Consider the following 21,637-nt stretch of genomic DNA (forward strand, 5'->3'; position numbering starts at 1 on the left):
TAAATATTACTAATATAAGTCAAATTATGTTTCAAAACAGTGGTAGAATTCTTAATACTAATCCTCACATCGGAGATCAAGCTAATCCAGTTCTTTACAATGCTGGCTGGTGAAAGAGCTACATTACATGAATCTTATTACAGCTGTTAAAAATTTTTTCCTATTTCTCTTGCAAGTAGTGTCATTTTTTTGTAATTCTAATGCAATGCTTGTAAATGCAATGTTTATAACAGATTTAGTTCAGTTTTGACATACACCTCTTCTAAGATACTCGGTTCTCTTTATAAATACAAGAAAAAGCTATTTCTTTACTGTTCTGCTTTCTGTATGATGTTGAACATCAACTTGGAGACACTGGTATTTATTTTACTCTATGTCAATGATTTTATGCACCATTCCTGTCAAAACAAGTGTAATCCAACAACTCAGTGACTCACAGGCAGGAAATAGTCTTTTGGAAGGCCAGTCTGAAGGTGGTCAATAGAAGCATAGCTTGTCATTTGAAATCTTAATAGCATTAGAGGATTTATAAGCAAACAGTTCCATGTTGTCAGGGACGAGTGTTTGCTTTTATAGGGGAAGCATTAACAATTTTGTCAATAGTATCCACAGCCATGTCGCGTCGGACTACAGCTACCTTTGTACCGCTAATTACAGTAATTTATTATAGGATTCTGTCCTATTACTTGGATGACTTGATGACAGTAAGGACTGCTGCAGTAGCAATGAAAACTGTCTCTGAAAGAATGATGTAACAATTGATTAAATAAGCCATCCTGATCACTTGAAAGCTGGATTCCTACTTTGTAAGATCTGCTTTTAATATCAGTAGGCTCTGTCTGTATACTAATGTATGCACAGATACTTCCTTTGTAGGATTCATTAATATTTCATTTTTATAAATGAAATCTGTGATTCCTCAACCAGGACATTTCATTTCTTTGGTCAGAGATACATGTACATAGAAATAATTCCATTGTGTTCTTAAACAAGTATTTTCAACTGGTGAACCACAGACATCAACCTTCAAGTGGAATTGAACCTTATTTGAACAGGTTCTAAACAGTGAGATCTGCAAGTGATTTTGTGATATAGAACCACCTATACCCTCCTTCTTGTGACATTTGTGTGTGTGTGTGACATTCTGGCATTATTTATGCTTATTAAATGGTGTCTTTGACTTCTGAAGACTGGACAATGAGATTTTTTTTTGTTGAGGAGATGAAAGTAGCAGTAGAAGTTCTTACGACAGTTCTCTTTCCACTTCTCTCTTATCTGTCAGAAGCTGTTCATGATGCTGAAGCTTATATCTCTAGTTTATTTTTCTCTCATGCTTGTAGGCATGGATCTCTTCTCCAATTGCACGGAGGAATGTAAAGCACTGGGCCACTCAGATCGGTGCTGGATGCCTTCCTTTGTTCCATCTGATGGACGCCAAGCTGCAGATTACCGCAGCAATCTGCATGTACCTGGCATGGACTCCGTTCCAGACACTGAAGTGTTTGAAACACCAGAAGCCCAGCCAGGGACAGAAAGGTCCTTCTCCACCTTCGGCAAAGAGAAGGCCCTTCACAACACCCTGGAGAGGAAGGAGTTGGATGGACTGCTGTCTAATACACGAGCGCCTTACAAACCACCATATTTGAGTAAGTACTATTCAAAAAGCTCTGTGAAAGTGTTCCCTTTGCGGGAATAAAAATTAGCTCTTTCTGCTATTCATAGTAGGAATAATACAGATAATATTTTAGGAGCAGTTGGGAGGAGTGGCTTCTCTTGGATTCAGGCACCACTGAGGAAGGCATTGTTCAATGCTTTAAAAAAAAAGACAAAACCTTGTTTGTTTTTAGTGTGACATGATTGTCAACAGCAAAAGTATCAGCTGATATTAGAGAGGGAGTTGCTCAGTTTCCCGTTCTGATGCTGGATTATTTTCAAAGTTTTCTTGGATAGATGGTTTAAACATTGACAGTGCCAGGCCAACACTTTAAGACTAAAATTGAGTCAAGAGAACTGTCCTAGGAGTTTCTTTTTATTATTGAGCAGTATCTTGTGAATAAACAGTATGTGTATTATTTTTAAGTAACTATTTACATCATTAATATTAAGGATTGGAAGGAAGAAGACAAAACTTCTTGCCTCCGGTCTGATCATATTTCAGCCTACATAGTATTGACTTTTGCCAGTGCTCCTCCATGCCTTCTGTCTTGTTTCAAAATCTTGCCTCTTTCTTTACTCACCTTTTGACTATGGTTGGGTGGCATAAAAGACTGTGATAGATGTCAAAAAGGCCTTCATAATTCCTTTTGGAGTCTGAGCCAGTTGTAGAACCCTTGAGTAATACTTTGATCTAATATGTCTTTTCATTCTATTTAGCAGCCTTCTGTATTCTATTAGAGACTGTAATCTCCTTGACTTCAAGAGCTTACGATGTTTATCTCATCCAAATAAGCCAAAGACATTAACGTTGCAATACCGACCCTTTTTAAAGCAACAGAAGTCTTCTAGGACAGCAGATCAGGGGTGAAAAAAAAAAAAAGAATCTCACTAAATGGTATTAATAGATTTATTTTTCCAAAGCATTTAGTTGTTCTGAAAGGTGCTACACTGGCAGTCCTGGCATGTGAAAATCTTTGCTACAGATCATTCTCAGCACACACAGCTCAGTTCTCTCTTCTTAATTATCTGTCCAGGTATTTCAGTCCTTCAGAGAGGTCTTTTTACCACTTCACTCTTTAGATTTGCTTTACTGAAAGCTTCAAAATTTGGATACCAGTTCTGACATGCAAAAGCCATTCCTAAAAAGCCTATTCTGAGACAATGAGCTTATCTTGTGTAGATGAATATGTCAGGTGTCCATCAACTGGTCATACTCTAAAGACCAATGTGAAACTTCACTTAGCTATGACCTAACGACTCATGACTCTGCCTTTCCCTAACTGGTCTTCCATCATTCTTTAGCAATAAGCTGTAATCTAGCAGTACTAATTTCATCTCTATCACTTCAGTTAAAAATCTGAGTTTTGTGGCCATGATGGTCTAATCACAACAGAGTTCTGATGCAGTATGTGCATGACAATGATGAATATATCTGCTGACACCACAATTATAGTTCTGTTCTGTTTTGTTCTAGTCCTGGGAGTTTTATTTCAAATAACAATGAAATATTTATTTTTTTGATTGCTTAGGGATTTAAAATTTTGTCCAGCTAACATAAATAGTAAAGTTGAAAAATATGTTTACATATAGACGTCGGTCTACATTTTTCACTTCTCTGGTACAAGAGCATAAAAAATTGGAGGTAAAATATCAGAAGTAAACAATATAAATGAGTGGTATTACATAATCCACACTTCAGAATACAGATTCAGTTTTGCTTTTTTTTCTTTGAACCTCAAAACTAAAACTGCTACAAAGCAAGACTAATATTTCTGTTTTATTTTCCCATATTTAATATTTTCTTTAGTAAAATTTTGGATTATAACTGTATAGCAAATAACAGATGCAAAGAAAAGAAACTGAGCACAGTAGTTGTAGCAATGAGTAAATAATTCATTATTAGTAATGTATTCAATGAATAAGGCAAGAGGAATGCATAAGAGGAAGTTCATTCAGGAAGGAACTTTAGTTGAGCCACTGGGTAATTGAAATTGTGATAAAACTAAATTCAACTTCTTAACGAAGAAGATAATATAAAAATCAGTTTGTCAGTAGAATTTTTTTTTAAAAGAAGTGATTAAAATGCATGAACCAGAACCCTCATCTTCAGCTAAAATACTGTTTAAAAAGTTGCCGCGTGTGTGAAAACAGCCATATGAAAAATCAGTAGCAAAGAAGAACAAGTATATTGCAGAATACAAAAAATATTTGAACTTAAAAGGTCTCTTAGAAAAAGAGAGATTCTTAAGAGAAATGGTCAGAAAAGAGCATAAGTTCTAGCAAGTAAACTTTGGCATAGTAATTAGTGGAGATAAGAGAGCCTTCTTAGAGCAAATAACCAAAGGCACGCAAATAAATACAGACAATTTTTAAGATGCAAATGTAGTAAGTTGGGGGAGGCTTGGTGGGTCTCTTGAGCTGCAGCTAGTGAGGACAAGGATGTTGCAGAGATTGTACACTGTCTCTTTGCATTTGTATTTACCAGAGGAGGGACAGAGAAAGAAAGACAGGCCTATTTAGGAAGCCACACATCCCAGGTAACCGTTTCAAATAAAAGTGCAAGACTGAGTCATGAAAGAGGATGTTGTTGAAAAATTAACTAAAACAAATAGGAGGAAGTCAGTGGATTATGTGTTTCTTTAATTCTCAGTTTCTAACAAAAGCTAGTAACCAAAGAATGTCAGAAGTTGTGTTTATTGTTAAAAAAGATACTTGAAAATATTGTAAATTAGAGACCAGTGAGAAGCCTTAGCGTAGGGCATAAAATTGTAAATCAGGGGTTTTAGGAACAAGGTAGCTGGCATCTGTCCAGGAAAATTGCACAGAAAGATTGTCAATCTATTAGAATTTTGATAGAGTGAGTGAGAATTAATCAATATAGTGTATTTGAACCGTCAAAAAAAGCCCTTTAGCGTAGCTTCTGTGTGGTAGAAGAAGCTACTAAAGTAAGCAAGTGTTGTTACAGGGCAAAGCATTACCAGACCCTCTGTGCCTAAGAGAAAAAAATCATAAGGATAAATGGAACATTTTAGCAGAAGCAGAGTTCCCCAAGTGTCTATGCAGAGATCCCTGGGGTTTAAAAAAATAATTATTTAGAAACGGAAATGAGAAAAAGGAGGTAGTATTTGCAGATGATCTAAAATGGTTTAGGTCGATCAAGTCTCTAATAGACTACATATGGCCACACTGTGCAGTGAAGCATGGTCCAGCAAACCCAGTCTGCTTCTGACCTAGCTCGCTCTGGAATTGAAAGCTGCAGAGCAGTGTCAGCCCGGTGGAATAGCTGAGCGAACTTTCTTGCTTAAGCTGTACCGTTAGCGCAATAGCTGCAAATGTAAACTGCTCTATGTGGGGCTTTCACCCGTGCCATATGAGTGTATCTGCTCCAGTTTGTGTCTGCTTGCTGATTCCTGCACTGTGTTCCAATGGGTGCATTCAGTGCAGAAGCTTAGGAAAGATAAATGAGGAAGGCGATGTATATTACAATGAGAAATTTGAAGTCTTCTTGAGAAAAATTCCCCGAAAAGTGTCCCCCAATGTACAAAGCCAGCAAGAAGGAAATAAAATGATGTGTTGCGAAAAGGAAATGAATTGAAAATACACTAAAAAAGTATTACAAAACCCTTACACAAAATCTATCACTATGTTGCTCTAGCCAGTCTATTCATTCCATAGAAATATGTAGCATAATGGAAAAAATACTGAAAATATTTCTGTGCGAAGTCATATCAAAAGCTTAGTGCTAATTAATTTAGACAAGCTGTGATAGGGACATGAAATAAACAGGAGACCGCATGAAAACAGAGAAGGTAAACTGGGCGCTTTCGCTTGCCGCTGTTGGTAACAAGAGAACAGCAAGGCAGCAAAACAATTGAAGGGCAACCAGGTCATGAACTGATAAGATCATACACATTTGATAAAATGATACACCTTTGACACAAACTTAATGTTTAGGGGGTATGATTGAAACCAAAGGCTTAATAGCGGGGATTTGGCTGTTTGCTTCTTTGCTGTTTGAGGTTTAGGTCATTTCATTGATAAATGAAAACAGCAGCAGCTATTTTACAAATTATAATGTAGAAAAAGAAATAAATCCTCATACTTGAAAGAGTTTCTTTATGTCCCATGATCAAATTTTCACCTTACTGGTCTAAGCCGCTGGACTTTTTCATACATCAATTTCCACATAAACATACATACTCTGTATATTATTCTGAGCAGAATGCACCAAAAGTAGCTCTCTGTACTCAAATAATATATTTTGAAGACTATTTTTTTTGTGTATGTTTTAAGTATTTATTATCAATAGAAGTTATAAAATTGTGGTGGGATCAATAAACTGCAAGGTTTTTGAAAACTTTTTTCTCATAGATTGACTCCAGGATTCTTCTAACTTGCACGTTCTTCTTACTGTCTAATTTGCACTTATTTCTTCTTATTCTTCCATGTGATTTGAACACTGCCTTTCTGTAAACAGTTAAGAAATTTTCATAATTATTTGAATGTTCATAAAACATGAAAGACATTCTGAATTTGACTGGAGAAAATGAAGTGAAATAACACTAGTGAGGAAAATGAAATGTAGCTTTTGAACAATTCCTATATTTTTAAAATAGATTCTAACAATTTCTATCTAATTTTTCATTCAGTGGTGGTTATATTAGCCATTATTTTTGTAATTATGTTTACTGTAGTGACCAAAAAGCCTAATCCAACATTCAAACTCTGTTGTACCAGTTTCTGTAGATTATCTAACAGAAACTATCTTCACAATGAATACCTGATCAGTCTGATTCTCCTCTATTTCTAATACTTTGGACCAGGTCCTCAGATGGTAACAGTGGGAATAGCACCATTATATCCACTTCAGCAGCATTGTGGTCTATAATTGGTGATAAAAAGTAGCTTTTTTTTTCTTTTCTGTAATTGTGGACCATTCTAGATTCCATTTCTTTTATAATACTTCAGAGCTTTCCGAAAGTTACATACTGACATTAGTGATAGCATATTTTTTTTCTTCCTATTAGGAGTTTAGGATTTTTTAAATATATGTAAACAGTCAGATATTGCCATAATACCTTATCTTTCTGTGTAGAAATGCTTATTTTGCTCTAAAAAAAATGACTTTGGCATACTTTAATCTACTTTGGAAGCAGGTTAAAATAAACTACATGGAGGCACAATTCACTACACAGAATAACAGTGTTTATACAAGGAGACATTCTGGAATAATAGTTGTGTTCTAAAGTAGTCTTCTAATTAGCTCTGCAATATTTTCTACATACATGCAAGCATCTTCATCTTCAGTGAAGAAACTATATCGTTATCACAGTAATTCTTGCCAACGCCATCAACATATTTTATATATGAATCAGGATTTTATCATGTTTTGTGTGATATATACATAGAGAGAGAGAAATGCTGGTCTTTTCCCCAAACTGCTGGCTGCCTAAGCAAGGAGAATTGGAAAGGGAAAAAAAAAACAACTCCTTCTTTTGGCTAACTGTTTTGATTTGTGCGGCATGGTTACTAAACATCAGCCCAACCTTTGATAGATGCACATTGGTGTAGGCTTGCAGAGTCAAATGATTTGCATGAGACTTGTTTGTATCATCTGAGAAATTTAAAGGTAAGGTTGTCCTCATTCTGTGCCTCTGTTTCTTCACCTGGATAGCCGTCAACACGCTCTGCAGTAGAGGTACGATGAAGGCCTGTACGCAGCCAGGGAGATTGAGCTTGGGTCTGCGCGCAAGTCCTTGTGTTCTTGTGGAAGTGTAGATGTAGTCCGAGGTTCCCGTTCTACAAAATATTTGGCACCTGCTCAATTTGACTTATCCAAGTCAAGTTGGTTTACAAATAAAATTAAAAAGCTTTCAAAAGTCTTTGCACTGTTGAATGTTTAGGATTTGGACCATCAATTTATTTTCAAATAATCTACCATTTTTATTTCAAATAATCTACCACAGAGCTAGCACAAAGAATGGTTTAACATACAATTGTTATCCATCTCCCTGAATTAGATTAGAACAAAAGACCTAGTGGAGAAATTAGATTAGAACAAAAGATCTAGTGGAGAAAAATGTCCATGTCTTTATACCAGGATAAGAAGAGTCTCGCAATCCTTTGATTATTTTTCAAAGTAATAAAAAAAGTGCATGTAAATATTTTTGTGGTATTTTGATCTAGTTAGGATTATAAAAGCTTGTTTCAATAGGACAGGATACGTTACACAACATTTTCTGCTGATCTTTAACATAAATATATGAAAAGATGTTTTAGCAAGAAGTCTTTACTGTTTTGGAAAAGTTTTCAAAAAAAAAAGAGAAGGAAATTACAATTTTGTACACTTAATGTGATGGAAGAAGAATTTTCTTTATTTTTTTGCTTAGCTACATCTTATTTCTGGAAATTATTTGCGTAGTTTTATCACAGCTGTGATAGACATTACAGCATTACATTTGCATAAACATAAATAACAGCTATTTTGAATGGGACACTTGATTAATTTTTAAAAATTAGGCATGTCTACTTTTTTGCTTTTAAAATTAGCCTACTTGATTTCTAATACAAATCAGGTAAACCTGTGAGCTGTCTAATCCCTTCATTAATCATTTTTAACCCAGTTTGTGATTTTCGCACATCCTTGAAGTAAAAATGCACAGAAGTAAAAGCAAACAAATCGGCACCAGTGAGTTGCACGTACATATCGCAGTTCTTGGGGTAAGAAGAAAGAAAACATTGTAACGCTGGATAAAAAAAAAAAAGGAAGAAGTTGCATTGAAATGCAATTTTTATTGGTATGAATGAAAAAATGATGTGTGCGTAGTAAAAGAGTTGTCCCTTTCTGAATAGTACAGTTTTGTGCTCAAACAGAATGTTAAAATTGTACCTTTCAACTTTAAATCTGATCTGCATAGCTGAAAATCCTGCATGTCCTGTCACACACAGTGGAACTCTTCACTCATTCAGGAGTTTAACTCTGGGACAGGATACAGCGCTCATTTCTGCACAAATGAGAATAACTTTGTACATGCAAAATTGCCCAGCAAAAATGGAGGCTGAGTTGAAAAACCACTATCTAATAATGTTAAGAAACCTAATTGAATAATTTTCCTTTTCTAAAAAGTCTAATAGAGCATTCCCACTTTTGCTGTATCTGAAATGCTACAAGATTTATTCACTTATACCTCAGGTTTGCTACTTCAGATACATCATCTCTATTAGGTAAATGAAGCTTACAAAAAAACCCCCAAACCTGAAATAAAACTTCAACAGGTAGTACTAATTGAAGTATAATAAGGGGAGAGCAAGAGTATGATGTACTTTTACTCATTATTGTAGATACTCTGTGATCTTGAATAAACCATTTCTGATGATTCGCTGTTCAATGTTTATTGCACAACTTCTGAAAGGTATTTTTATCTCGCGTTCATGACTGGTTTACATTCTTCCTCTGAATGTATTCCTCTTGCAGCTATTGCTCAGAGAGAAGAACACAGAGTATTCCTGCAATAACAGAAAGAAAATGGATAATTCAGAAAGCAAAATTAGAAAGTAATATATAAATGTGCAAAGATAGCTTGCCTGTAGCCCAATAAAACCTGTAAATGACATTATTTTTATCAAATTTCTATTAAAATAATGACTATAAGAAAAAAATATGCATTCTTCTTTTAATTTTAAAGCACAGGTGTTAGCTGTTATAATTAAATACTATTTGCTTGAATCTCTTTATGTAACTGTGATCTTGGACAGAATTAACAGTACCCTGTAATGTGCAAAATACTGATAAAAAAAATGTACCCGTTATTAGGTTTACTTAGCATCTTTTATCTGAGACATCTGTAAAACTTTTTGTAACTACAGTGTAGGAAAATAAGTGAAAAAGTTAAAACAACTCGAGTAACTTCTATTTGAAAGAAAATTCTAGGTTTAGTTTGTGTTAACAATATATAATCTCAACTATTTCTTTTCCTCTAATAGCTGTAAAAGTCTGTATTTGCCAGTTCTGACTGGAACACATAGAGGTCTTGTATATCTAACTGTCTCAGACTGGTGCTATATTTATTCATTTATGTCAGTTTTGAGACTGCTTATGTCTGCCATGAATATACCATCTGTGCAGATTTTTTTTTTTTTAAATAATGAAATACCATTTTCTGGATTCCTACCCATGGAATATGAAAAAAAAAACCCACAACAGCAGAAAGATTGCATGAAACTTTAGGAGTAATTTTTGAGATTACTCTGTTACGCTGGTTTAAAATTCCACAATGCCTCTTGCCCTATAAATTTAAATCTTATGACAAAAGTAGTTTAGCCACTTATGGACATGAGTCTCTTTGGAAAGCAACGAGATGTTTGCAGTTAAAATTTTCAAAGGCACTAAGGTTATTTATTTTTGATAGTCAAATTCTATTCATTATGAATAAATTCTGTTCTTAAATGTACAAACCTCTTTACTGTGACAGTCAGGAGATGGAGAATTGAATGTGTGCCGAATCTTGGGTCTATGTGCAGCAAAGTCTTGTCCTCTCTGCTTGCCTCTATCTGAGGAACTGGTTGGCCGGCGCAGCGGAGGGAATTGTTCTTCTTCCTGGCTCTTCTGCTGCACACAATAGCTCTGATTTTCCACCGTCATTTCCACTACTTTAATTTTTGAGGGCTTCCCTTCCTTTTTTTTTTTTCTTGACCAAAGGAGGAAAAATAGGTAAAGCCATTTAAAGAATGCAACAAATAGCCAGTGAAAAAAGGAACTTCATATATTTATTGTTTTTGTACAAGCACACTATAGGGATCAGCGTTGCTGTTTATCTGGCAAGTCTGTCAACAGCTTTATTTGTATACTAGCCACCGAGAATCCACAGTTTCATGCTTAGCGTAGGATGACTGCTGCTGGGAAGTAGCTGTCAATAAATTTAATTTGTTTTAGAAACATAGTATAGTAAAGGCAGAAGAGTGAAAAATTATGTATTTGGTACCTTCTTGTAAGACAGGAAGTAAGAGGATACAGACAATTAGGATACAGTTTTCAACTTCAATACCTAATAAATTGTTGGAAGAAATAAATAAGATTATAGTAATTAATGTGGATTCACTGAAAATCTAAACTCTCCTAAGGTAATTTAGTTTCTCTCTTTGATAGGATACTGATCTTTATTGGTTGAAGAAAATACTGCAGGCATGGGGAGGCAAATATTCAGAACTTGCTTCCTAAGTTCTGCCTGAAAATTACATGCACGTATGAGTTGCAAAAGTAAATCTGCATTTCTTGCATACACATGAATATTTCATATGTGTAAATGATGTTATTTTACATGACATTTTCACAGATTATCAGGAGTAATGTGGATTAGAAAGAAAAAAAAAAATGGATGCAGAGTAGATTCACCAAAGAATTTACGGGGATGACTGACTCCTGTTTTAGCAAGTGACCTGAGTCCTCTGACTTTATCCTTTCACCTCCAGCATCATGGCTGCATTCAACACTGGAAAAGGATTCATTATGAAACTGCTTGAATGCAACCTTTCTTTATTCATAAAGAATTTTATAGATGCTGATATCATGGATTCATCTCATGTCAGAGTAAAATTCTGTCACTTTGTGACTTTTTTAGTTGCCTATTTCTGCTTTAATTTGACATCCATCTATTCTCAATTGGAATTTAGATGACAATGGAATGTAGCTGCACACAGCTGTGGATATTGATAGGAACTGAGATCTAAAAAAGCTCTTGCTTACAAATGAGATGCAGTAATACTTTTTTTCTGCTCTACTTGAGATAAAGTGCTGTGTGCTTTGTACTTGCAATGTTCTTTATGTCCAATATGCCTACACTGCTTCTAATGAATTAGACAGGATCCTTCCCAGCACTGGAATATAATGGTCTGTACTGTTACACACTCCAGCATGCTGTTAGCATGTGTCAGGTAGCTTTCTTCCCCAGCAAGTCCTGGACATGGTGTCAGAATATGGGCCATGAGCCATTGCTGAAAGCAGATTGAATATGATCACACTATATGGCCCCCATATATTGCTCGATATGGCTGAGAAATTTTAATAATGTGGATATAAATCATTCCATTCTGGCAGTCTTAAGTGACAAAGAATGGTCACAGGCAAATTTCATTCACAGATAGAAATCGAGCCAGTATGTCTTTTTAAGTAAGAGAAGTTTTGAAAGGATTGTGAGAAGTTTGTATGATACACTTACGTACATTATCTTGGTAAACTGGGAAGGACTTTCTGATATTTCTGAGTGTATGCTGCTCACGAAAAACAATGTTAAGTACTGTGCTTTAGAAACAGAAAATAAATCGTTCACAAAAAGAGTGGGGACATACCTGCCGGATCCTAATGCCACCTAATCCCTGCCAGGAGAGAGGGATGGTGGAAAAAAAGTCATGACAAAGATAAATTGGCTAGGAATACACAGTGTGATGCTAACGTAGTGCTGTAATGCATGTTTACCTCATGTAAGAACAAGTAAATTTAATTATTTCAGGCCAAATCCAGCATGATTAATTTAGGCACCTCTGAAGGCCACGAAAGGGTGACTTCTATGTCTGCTTCTCCCTGTAATCTGTAGGGAATTTAGGCACTTAAGAGCAATTTAGGGGAAATGGGTCATATCCCGCTGCTTCTCCCCAGGGCACTGAAAATTTTAAGTCACATTGTAGTCAGCCTTTAGTGTATTCTGCGTTGGTTAACTCTCAAACTGACATGTTCATTTTCAGGCTTGTCAGCTTAAAGAGATGTAGATTTCAGAAGACCACAATAGAATGGTAAATTAAAAAATGAAAAACAAAATCAAAAAAACACAACCAAACTGCATGGAGGAAGAAGAAAAGAAGATTGAGGAGAATAAATGATTGTTGCATACAAATACATAAGCATTTTTTATAAAAAAAGAAGCAAACACTGGTATTACTACGGATGGTACCAGAATTATTAGCTTACAGTAAATCAAGAAGAATGTCAATTTGCTACTAGAACATGTATGCAATTAGAATAAGTTGTTGATGGAGAATTTGGAATTATTCTTAGGGAATATGCTCTGTGCGAAGTTTGACATACATCAGGAATAATTTAGGAGTTATTTAATCAGTCTTAATACAGTACATAATTATAAGAACTCTTGCAAAATTAAATATTCCATGATTCTCTGAATATAATGGTGATGTCATGTATTATCTTTAGTGTTTTCAGGTAGATAATACAGTTATAATAGTACAGAAAGACGAAAATGCTTTCTTCTGCTCACTGTATCTTATGGGAAAACTGTCTTTGGTATTTTTGTGGTACATTATAGAGTATAGCCTAGCATTTTCTGTGCTGAACTGTAGTAACTAAAAAGCACTGTTTCTGTAGTAAATAATGGGAACCAGAGATAAATCAAATCTGACATGTACTGTGCCACTGGGCTGTTGCTGGCACTGAAAAAAAAATTGTCAGCATTTAGAACAGAAAATCAAATACACATAAAAGTATCTTATGTGCCAGAGAACATTTATGACAAAATCCAGGACTTGATTCAAAAGAAAATCCTTCTTAATTGTATATTTTATGTAAAGAACATGTTGATTAAGGTCAACACTTAAACTTAAGCCTATGCCTGAGGATAGTCCTAAACAGAGAGAAATTTTATCTGGTGCTTACATGAACTGGGACTTGGATGCTCATTCCTAAAACTGAAATGCTTTTTTTTTTCGCAGAGGCTCACCTAAGTTCAGGTAGAATATAAAACTCCGAGCACTCAGTAGCACCAGAGAAACATTATTTCAGTGACTGTCATAATGTGTCAACATTTGTATCAGGTATCCCACTTGCCAAATGAAAATATTTACCAAGATACGTTCCAAAAATATCTTCTAAGTCTGTATTTTCTGATCTTGAAATGAAGCTAATAGAAGTGGCAATATGTGTCCGTCAGAAATTTGGTCAATAAACTTTTTTTCCAAAAACAGTGATAATCTGTTTAAATTGTTGATACAGAATTCAGCACTATGTTCAAATTTGAAAAGTGGCAGTTTGGTACTTAAGTGCAAAGGACAAACCTCTTTCCCCCTTTTCATGGAGTAGGTACCGCTGTTTTTCATGTTCACTAGATTACGGTCAGTGCAGAGTCCAGCACTGTCAAATTTTGGCTTGGCTGGAAATCACTGTTCCTTGAACTGATTTGAATGAATATAGACGTGGAAGCATATGCACTTAATGCAAGACAAAAGGAAAGGACAATATATGTGATTACATTGTTTGTTTTATACAAAAGATAGCTTGTTGGCATAATCACCTTTGTTCCAGAAGTGAAGATGTATTCTCAGAGGAAGGAAAGACTTTAATTGTTTGTGGGGTTTATTTATTTAGCTAAAAGCAAGTTTGTTTCCAGAAAAGATTCAGTGCAACTATTACAAATTTTGCATTTTGGCCTACTTTATTTATTCACAGCCTGAAGACCTAATGCTCACAATTGTTTTTTTGTTACACATGAAATCCAGGCAATTGTACCCATCAGTCCAAATTCTGTTGGTTTATATTAGAAACAATATTTATATTTTGGGTTTTGCAGACCCCAGCAAGAACATTTCAGTCATACTGAATTCCATATCTTTATTAGGGACTAATTCTGCCTTGGTGCAACTTACACGTTCACGTGCGGGAGCCTGTCCTGCCTCCCTTATCTTGTCACCTGCCAGAAATTGCCAGGTGGAATGTGGTCTCATTCTTACCAAACTCCCTTGGTGGCCTTAAGGAGTCTTCAGACATACACTCAAGCACATAAACAGTGGCCACCAGAGCCAACTGACTCACTGACATTAGGGAGGAGTTGGGCTTTTTTTTTAAAAAAAAAGTGTAAGAGTAAGTATGTTCCATCTTCCTTTTTTCAACTATTTGATGGAATACAGAGTTAACAAAACCACATTAATTGTGTAAAATGTAACGTGGGCATCTGGATCGCAAGGTATTTTGTCCAAGTGTGCTCTACAGAGTACATAGATTTGAAGCACAAAATCCCTTAACTAAAGCCTTGAAAGAAAAGAAAAAAAGTTCCCCTTAAACTAATTCATGAGGAAAAGATACATGAGAAAAATATTATTTTCATATTTGTGTACCAAAGTTTATCGGATTGGATAAGACCAGCTCTTTTTATAATGCCATTAGTGGAATTTTCATAAAATATTATTAGCAATGCTTAAAAAAACTTCTTTAAGTAATAGCTCATTTGAAAAAAAAAAAGACTTTATGGATTGTGAAAGATACTGAATTGACACCTGCAATGACCGGAATACTTTTTTATCCGCAGAACGTGGGTGGCAGCAGAGTAATCCCCATCCTACATCCCCCAGCTCCAGCCGCGTGTCTCACCCTTTGCCTGGATGCACCACTACAAAGGGTGAGGGAGCTATGGTAGTTTACTCTGCATTCCCATTTGCTTGTTGACCTCTTTCCAAAAATACAGTTGCTGATAACTGGACTAGAGCTCCAGGTTAACTGAAGCAGCCAGGTTATTTCACGTAGCATACCTTCTACCACTGAAGTCCTGGTCTCTGTTCAATTGGGCCAAGTTACAACAAGGAAGCTGAGTTTGCAGCCTGTTGGTTGTCACTAGAATTATCCATTCCTGGCTCTGTCAAAGCTAATGGGACTTAGTGAAGGGCAATATTTCATCTGCTACAGTTAACATATAGACTGTAAAGCAAACCATAAAAATATAAAGAGAGTGAAAATTAATAATGCAGATTTAAAACCAACATTGCCATAATGTATATTAGGTAATTAACTCCTTTTAAAATTATTGTTTACTACAAGTGAAAGGCAGTCACTGTAAAGTCTGAATAGCTGGGCTATTTCTGAGTGGAATGCAGGAGATTACAGCCTCCCCTAATCTCTGAAACGGTGGCAGTGTTACGTGGGGACCACTGGGTCTGCATACACGTGGCACAGTGAGGCACACGTTGTTTACAGGGGACCCACAAGAAAAGATGTAATGCATCAAGTGCTTGCATAGAAGCCCATATCTGAAAGCCCATATGAGAACAGGTATTAATTGGATATGGTGCTAACTTACAGAATTTGGATCTGAAATAGCAAGATGACAGTTTACTTACCGGCTTTTTCCTCTGTTCTCCTGTTGCATAGCTTGCTTTGATTGAAAAGACAGTTTTTTAGGTTCAGGTGTCTTCTTTCTTCTACATGAAGGGGGATCAGTAGTATTTCTGTAACAGCAGCAGCATGCCTGGCATTTGACATTCTTTGGAGATTTTATTATCTAGGGGTTCATTTGGATCTTTAGACCTTTGGCACTTGGGGGAACTCAGCAGTCACTCTGTTAGAACAGATATAATGCTGTGGGAGTTCGTGGAATTCTTAAATGTAGTGTAGCGTGAAAGTGACAATAGTTATGAAAGGTATAGGATGTGTTTTCTTTTGCTGCATTGGTTGCCAGCCGTGGGGGGAAGCAGTGGGCCTTCTCTCCGTCCTAGTTAGATTAGCTAGTGATACTAAGCAGGAGAAAATTTCGATTCGGAGAGTTTGAAGGTCTTCCAAGTACAGGCTATCCATTCTAGGGTTTGCCAAAAGAGGAAATGCGCATGGCTGTATTCACGGCTGGAAAGCAGCGGTCTGACACCAAGGTTGGACGCAGTAGGATGATTCACAACAGGGTGTAAGGAAGATTTATTAAAGAGACTAGGGCTGTACAGTATTTTCTGTTCATTTCTGATTCGTAAACTAGAAATAATCATTGCATACTTTATTTTCTCTTTTCTGTTTCTTATGTTAGTGTTTTGCATTTCTTTGTCTGTTCATCTGCCACCGATGTCTTTACACATCTTCTCTCATCAGCCTACACAGAACTAGCTCGCTGCGAATGGGAGGCTTACCAATGTGTACTGAGGAACAAATGAATCTTAATGTATTTTTGCTGCTTTTTATTTCCAGTTTTTATTACAATTCCATATAAATTTTATGCATTAAGCATTCTTACTGTAACACTCAAAATCTTTCTTAAGGTCTTTGGGGAAGGATCAATAGTCAGTACAGTGCAAGTCATGTACACTAAGAATTTTAACTTGTGGTTCTTTAGTCATCTTGTTCACCTCAAACACTGTTAGAATATATGTACAAATAGTATAATTACATAACCAGAATTATGAAACTGCTTATTACTAAAACCCTCTTTCTAACTAATGCCAGTAGTCCCACAGACTTGAAGCTTCCCTATGCAATAGTCTGAGAGTTCGGAACAGGAGATAAAGTAGGGATGAAAGAGAGAGCTGTGATCTCAGAGGAGATATTAGGCACCAGAAGTTATGGTGTTCTTGTTCCAGCTCTTACACTGACTCTGATACTTCCATTTCTATAGCACTTGCCATCTCTGGATCTCAAAGTGGATTATAAAGAATAGTGATTTAAACCTTCCTGCACCTCTAGGAGATAGGTAAGCAATATTATTCCCATTTTTGCAGATGGAGAAATCGTGATACAGAGAGGCTTAGTGTTTCTTGTTAAAGTTTATTTATGAACACACATGCATGCACACACACGGAGCCAGAAACAGGTGTCAGAACTTTTGTTGCCTTCTGTTTTACGCTAAGTCCATCCTCCTTTCCATTTAACCTCTCTGATTTATATTCCCCATCTGTAAAAAGACGGAAACTGGTATAGACATGGAGAGATTTGCTTGCACGTAAATTTCTGTGCAAACACAGAAAAAAAAACACCTTGGAGGACAAAAGTTGCCTTTGAAATCCAATGCATTTTATGTGTTAGCAAAGGATATTTTAGGATTTGGGACGAGGTTTTTTGTAGGTGGGGAGAGCTGCCAGTCTTTTGCACCCCAACATGTAGTATTTAGTTATTGCTATAAAATGGCCTGATTTTTTTGTAATGCAAGCATATTAACTGAAGTTTAAAAATTTAAAAATGCAGTAGTTTACATGGCAAAAGACTAGACACAGCCAGTAACTCAGTCTCTATATTATCTGTAAGAAATTGTAAGCAGATTTTGCTGTGCACCTCAAGTGCCACCTCATCACCACCAATGCACTGTGTCAGACAGGAGTAGGACAGTCGTGCTGCATGAAAGCAGCAATTGCCCTGGCTGCATATCTGTAGTTTTCTCCCACAGAAGTCCTACTGTGTCTGTACTGCAGCTTGAGTTCCGCAATGGCAGACAGCTGTCTAGGCTGCTGTACTGACATATTTACAAGAGAACTGAAATTATCAGTCAACTTTTGAAAAAAAAATTTTTGAAGATCAAATATAAGTCTTGTTATTGTTATTACTATTATTGGAATGATTGTTTCTTGTAATATTAAAAAAGATATTTTAAAAGATGTCTAGGAACTTGATTGGTCTGATTATACACTGCATCAAAACATCATGAAGATTCTGATCTCATTAATCTTAACTACAATGTTAAAAAAGTATCTTGCGGAAACTTTTAAAAATCCTTTCTAATTCTGCTACTAATCTGCTACAGAATTGAAACATCCAAAACATATTAGCTGTTTTAATTCTAATGTTAATAACACGTCTGGCAATTGTCTGTATGTTGAACAGATAGCTTATACATAAATGTTTTTCATGTTTTTCTGCATGCATCCTATGGCATAGGCAGGCTAGATTAGATGAACATAAACACCCTTGTTAACGTTTTCCTGTAAGTAATCTAACTTCCCTCTAATACAGTAGCTACATTTCACATGTTTACTATCAAACATATATAGTGAATAAGTATGGCTAATGTATATATTTATGTTAAATGGAACGGAGACTGGATGTGTTTTTGTGTCAGCATGCAAGCATCAACATGTATATAAGGATGGCTTGATTCAAAGATTTGTTCTGGAGTTAAGATTCCTTTTTGGTTTAGTTGTAACACTTCGTGCACAGAAATACACTGAATTTCAGGTAGAGATTTACTTGATTTGGAGCTAAGGTAAAATCTGATTTTATTATTACAAGCTTTACTAAGCAATGATGATAATAATACTACTACTACTTCAGCAAGTGAGTTAGTTCCTTGTCTCAGCTTCATGTGTGACTGAGATCAGAATTTAACCCAGGGTCTTCCTGAGTGCTGGTACAAATCATTTGTTACCTTTGCTCCCAATTACAGTTAAAATAGCCAGTGTCTTGAGATAATGTAGCTACCACAGCTGGTGGATTAGGATATGGGTTTGCTAATGCATTGACCTTCTTCATCTGTGTAACACGAGTTAATTTCCAGCCTGACAGTAAATGCTGAAATTTGAATTGTGGCACTAATGCTCCATTTTTTCGTCTCTGGCAAACCAGACTAAAGGGTCATTTGGTGATGAGGATAATGGTTCACTTTGAAATAGAAGGAAAACTGGCTTCTGAATCTTTGGGGGATTCTAGATTTTGCTTCAAATAATAAGCTGAACTAGGAAAAAATAGACTTGGAAATTCCAGTAATATTGAACCTGCAAGTCTGACTATTTGCCTTGTTCTTATACTGATTCTGTATAGGCACATTGGAATACTTGCCATGCCACGTTAGACAGAATAATAAAACAGCATGTGAAGTTTGGTTTTCAGGCTATCAAACCTCAAAAATACTTTTCTCTGAAAAGTGAATCAACAGTAAACTGTTGGCTACAATGGGAATTCTAAGCGACACTTTGTGACAAGTTTTGATTCTTTCTCTGCACTCTAAGAAATATTAAACCTAGGAACTGTTGGAGACTGATTTTTTTTTTCCCTCTCAGAAGTGTCTTTCTTTCTTTCCTGCAGCACGGAAAAGGATATGCTAGTCACTTCTACAGGACTTACCTGAAGCAGCATGATTTGCACAAAAGTCGACCAACAAAAAGCATCAACTTTCAACTTCATTATCTTGGCCATCCAGTTCTGTGTAACTGAAGGATCTGTGTGCTGTTGGAGACATCATGGCCAACTATAGGACCTAATTGCTCTCAGCAGGCCTGAGAAATGAGTTGAAATGTGTAGAACTGTAGAAACTTCAGAGGCAACTGATCTTGCCTCTCTGATCAGTGTGTGCCTGTTTACAGCACTATATATCTTTCTCTCTCCAAAATGTCACTGAGCCCTTTAGATGTTTATATTCACCACAAGAAGCCAATCGTACAGATAAAGAAATGTGCATTATAAATGCAATATCACTGTTTTAAACTTGACTGTTTTATATTATTTTTGTGTGATCGAGTGTTCCCCAAACTATTCCAACTTTACAAGAGAGATTGTGATCATGTTCTTTTCACCTGTGGGTCATAAAAATGTTGTTAATCTGAAGACCCACAAAATTATCAAAGACATTCTGTAGTTTATACACCGTGTTGCAAAGTGTTTACTGTACTATTTCAAAGCTTCTAAATAAATATAAAATATATATATATTATATTATATATAATTTTCCGAAAAACGTGGTACAACTTAGTTGATTTTTAAATGGATTCATACAGTCTACACCATATACTAAAGTGAGAAGGTAATTCAGGGTTCCTAAGATATCCTTGCTAAAAACAAAAATAAAATAAACCCGTAATAGTAGTTCCCCAATATTCGTATTTTGGTCAATCCTGTTTCTCTTGTTTTTTTTTTAAAAAAAGCTGTAAGCAACAACATTTTGTCTAAAAGATGTAATGAATTTTCAATGCCAAAGATGCAGCTGTCAATATTACCAGAATGAGCGCTATGTACTATCAGAGGTATAAATCACTCTCCATTATTTTGATTATATTTCTATGGTTTTTAATTTGGAATCACAGAATCTTTTATAAGGCTCTATAAACTCACCTGTATATGTTGTTAAGAAGAACATTGGGTGTCTGTACATTTTGCAATGTAAGATATAATGTAAGTGAAGTTAAGTATTTTAAGAAAATCATCCCAAACTCATAAGTATGCATACATACATACATACATACGTACATACACACACAAACACCCACACATCTCTCTCTGACATAGTTTTGTGAAACTATACAAATATATTGCCTAAAAATATTTCTCTTGTGGCTAGGAATAGTTGTTGATAGAACTCAAATTACAAAGGCAAAGTATATGCCAAACTATTGACTCTTTTATCACAAAGGAGATTTGAAATTAGGAACATGGCACATTCTCAGCTGACCCCTCTCCAATTTGGAGTTAAAATGGAGTTGGCTACCATCTTCGTTGGGAAAAGGATTAAGCCCTTGCATATAATCTTTATGTTCTGTAATAATTCTGTGGTCTGAGACCGTATCTTAGAGTGTTTCTTTTCTATGAAATGTTGAAAAAGGTAAAATTTCAAAGTTAAAGTTTAAAATTACTTTCATGTCCATGGAGTTTAAGTACCATTTACTAAATGTAAAAATCTAGTAAAATGTTTTTTTCTTTTTTTTTTCTTTTTGTATTGTGTTTTTTTCCCCACTGTATCTTAATATGTCAAATATTGAAAGAAAGGAGAGAACACTGTGTTATCAACCAACGTCTAGCCAAATTTGAACAAATTCTTAGTGATGATTCAATATTAAGACAAGAGAAAACCTCTCATTGATTGCAGTGGAATTTGGATCATGCTGTTCTATAGAAATTCTGATATCCCCACCAATGCTGCCACAGGATGAATATGTGAGAAGCTGAATTTAGCTACTGCTATGTCGTAATAGAGTTTGGGTGTCTTCCTTTTTGGGGTTTTGTTGGGGGGGGGGGTTGTTTATAATGCCAGTTTCTATTAGATGGAAGTATACGAATCATCTGTATGGAAACCATCCTGCTATGGATCCAAACAAGACTCCTGATCAATTTGTGAGAGCTCTTTGTACAAACAGCTACTGGATCGAGCCCTGAAGTTGTTAATTTAATAATCTGAACAAAAAAATATGCTTGTTAAACACTTTTAATGTGTACAACTAGCACATTTGTAGAACTACAAAACATTTTGCAGGATCCTTTTTAATATGTGTATTATATAAAACACAATCAAAAAAAAAGCACCAACAATAGCTA

At 35.6% G+C, this 21,637-nt stretch overlaps 1 protein-coding gene across 3 annotated transcripts in view; it reads left to right on the top strand.

Annotated features, from left to right (window-relative positions):
- Nucleotides 1-21,033, top strand: part of PCDH10 (protocadherin 10) — a 33,853-nt gene extending 12,820 nt beyond the window's left edge. Inside the window, exons 4-7 of one of the 3 annotated variants that reach the window (XM_075420975.1) lie at nt 1,341-1,646; nt 14,961-15,050; nt 17,022-17,096; nt 19,418-21,033. In XM_075420975.1, coding sequence (XP_075277090.1) covers nt 1,341-1,646; nt 14,961-15,050; nt 17,022-17,056 — 431 coding nt within the window. In that variant the 3' untranslated portion in view covers nt 17,057-17,096; nt 19,418-21,033. The remainder of the gene's footprint in view (nt 1-1,340; nt 1,647-14,960; nt 15,051-17,021; nt 17,097-19,417) is intronic. The other 2 variants (XM_075420976.1, XM_075420977.1) reach the window with 2 other exon arrangements.
- Nucleotides 21,034-21,637: the final 604 nt, after the last annotated feature.

This window comes from Opisthocomus hoazin, chromosome 5, assembly GCF_030867145.1.
Source record: "Opisthocomus hoazin isolate bOpiHoa1 chromosome 5, bOpiHoa1.hap1, whole genome shotgun sequence".
In the NCBI taxonomy this organism is placed as follows: Eukaryota; Metazoa; Chordata; class Aves; order Opisthocomiformes; family Opisthocomidae; genus Opisthocomus; species Opisthocomus hoazin.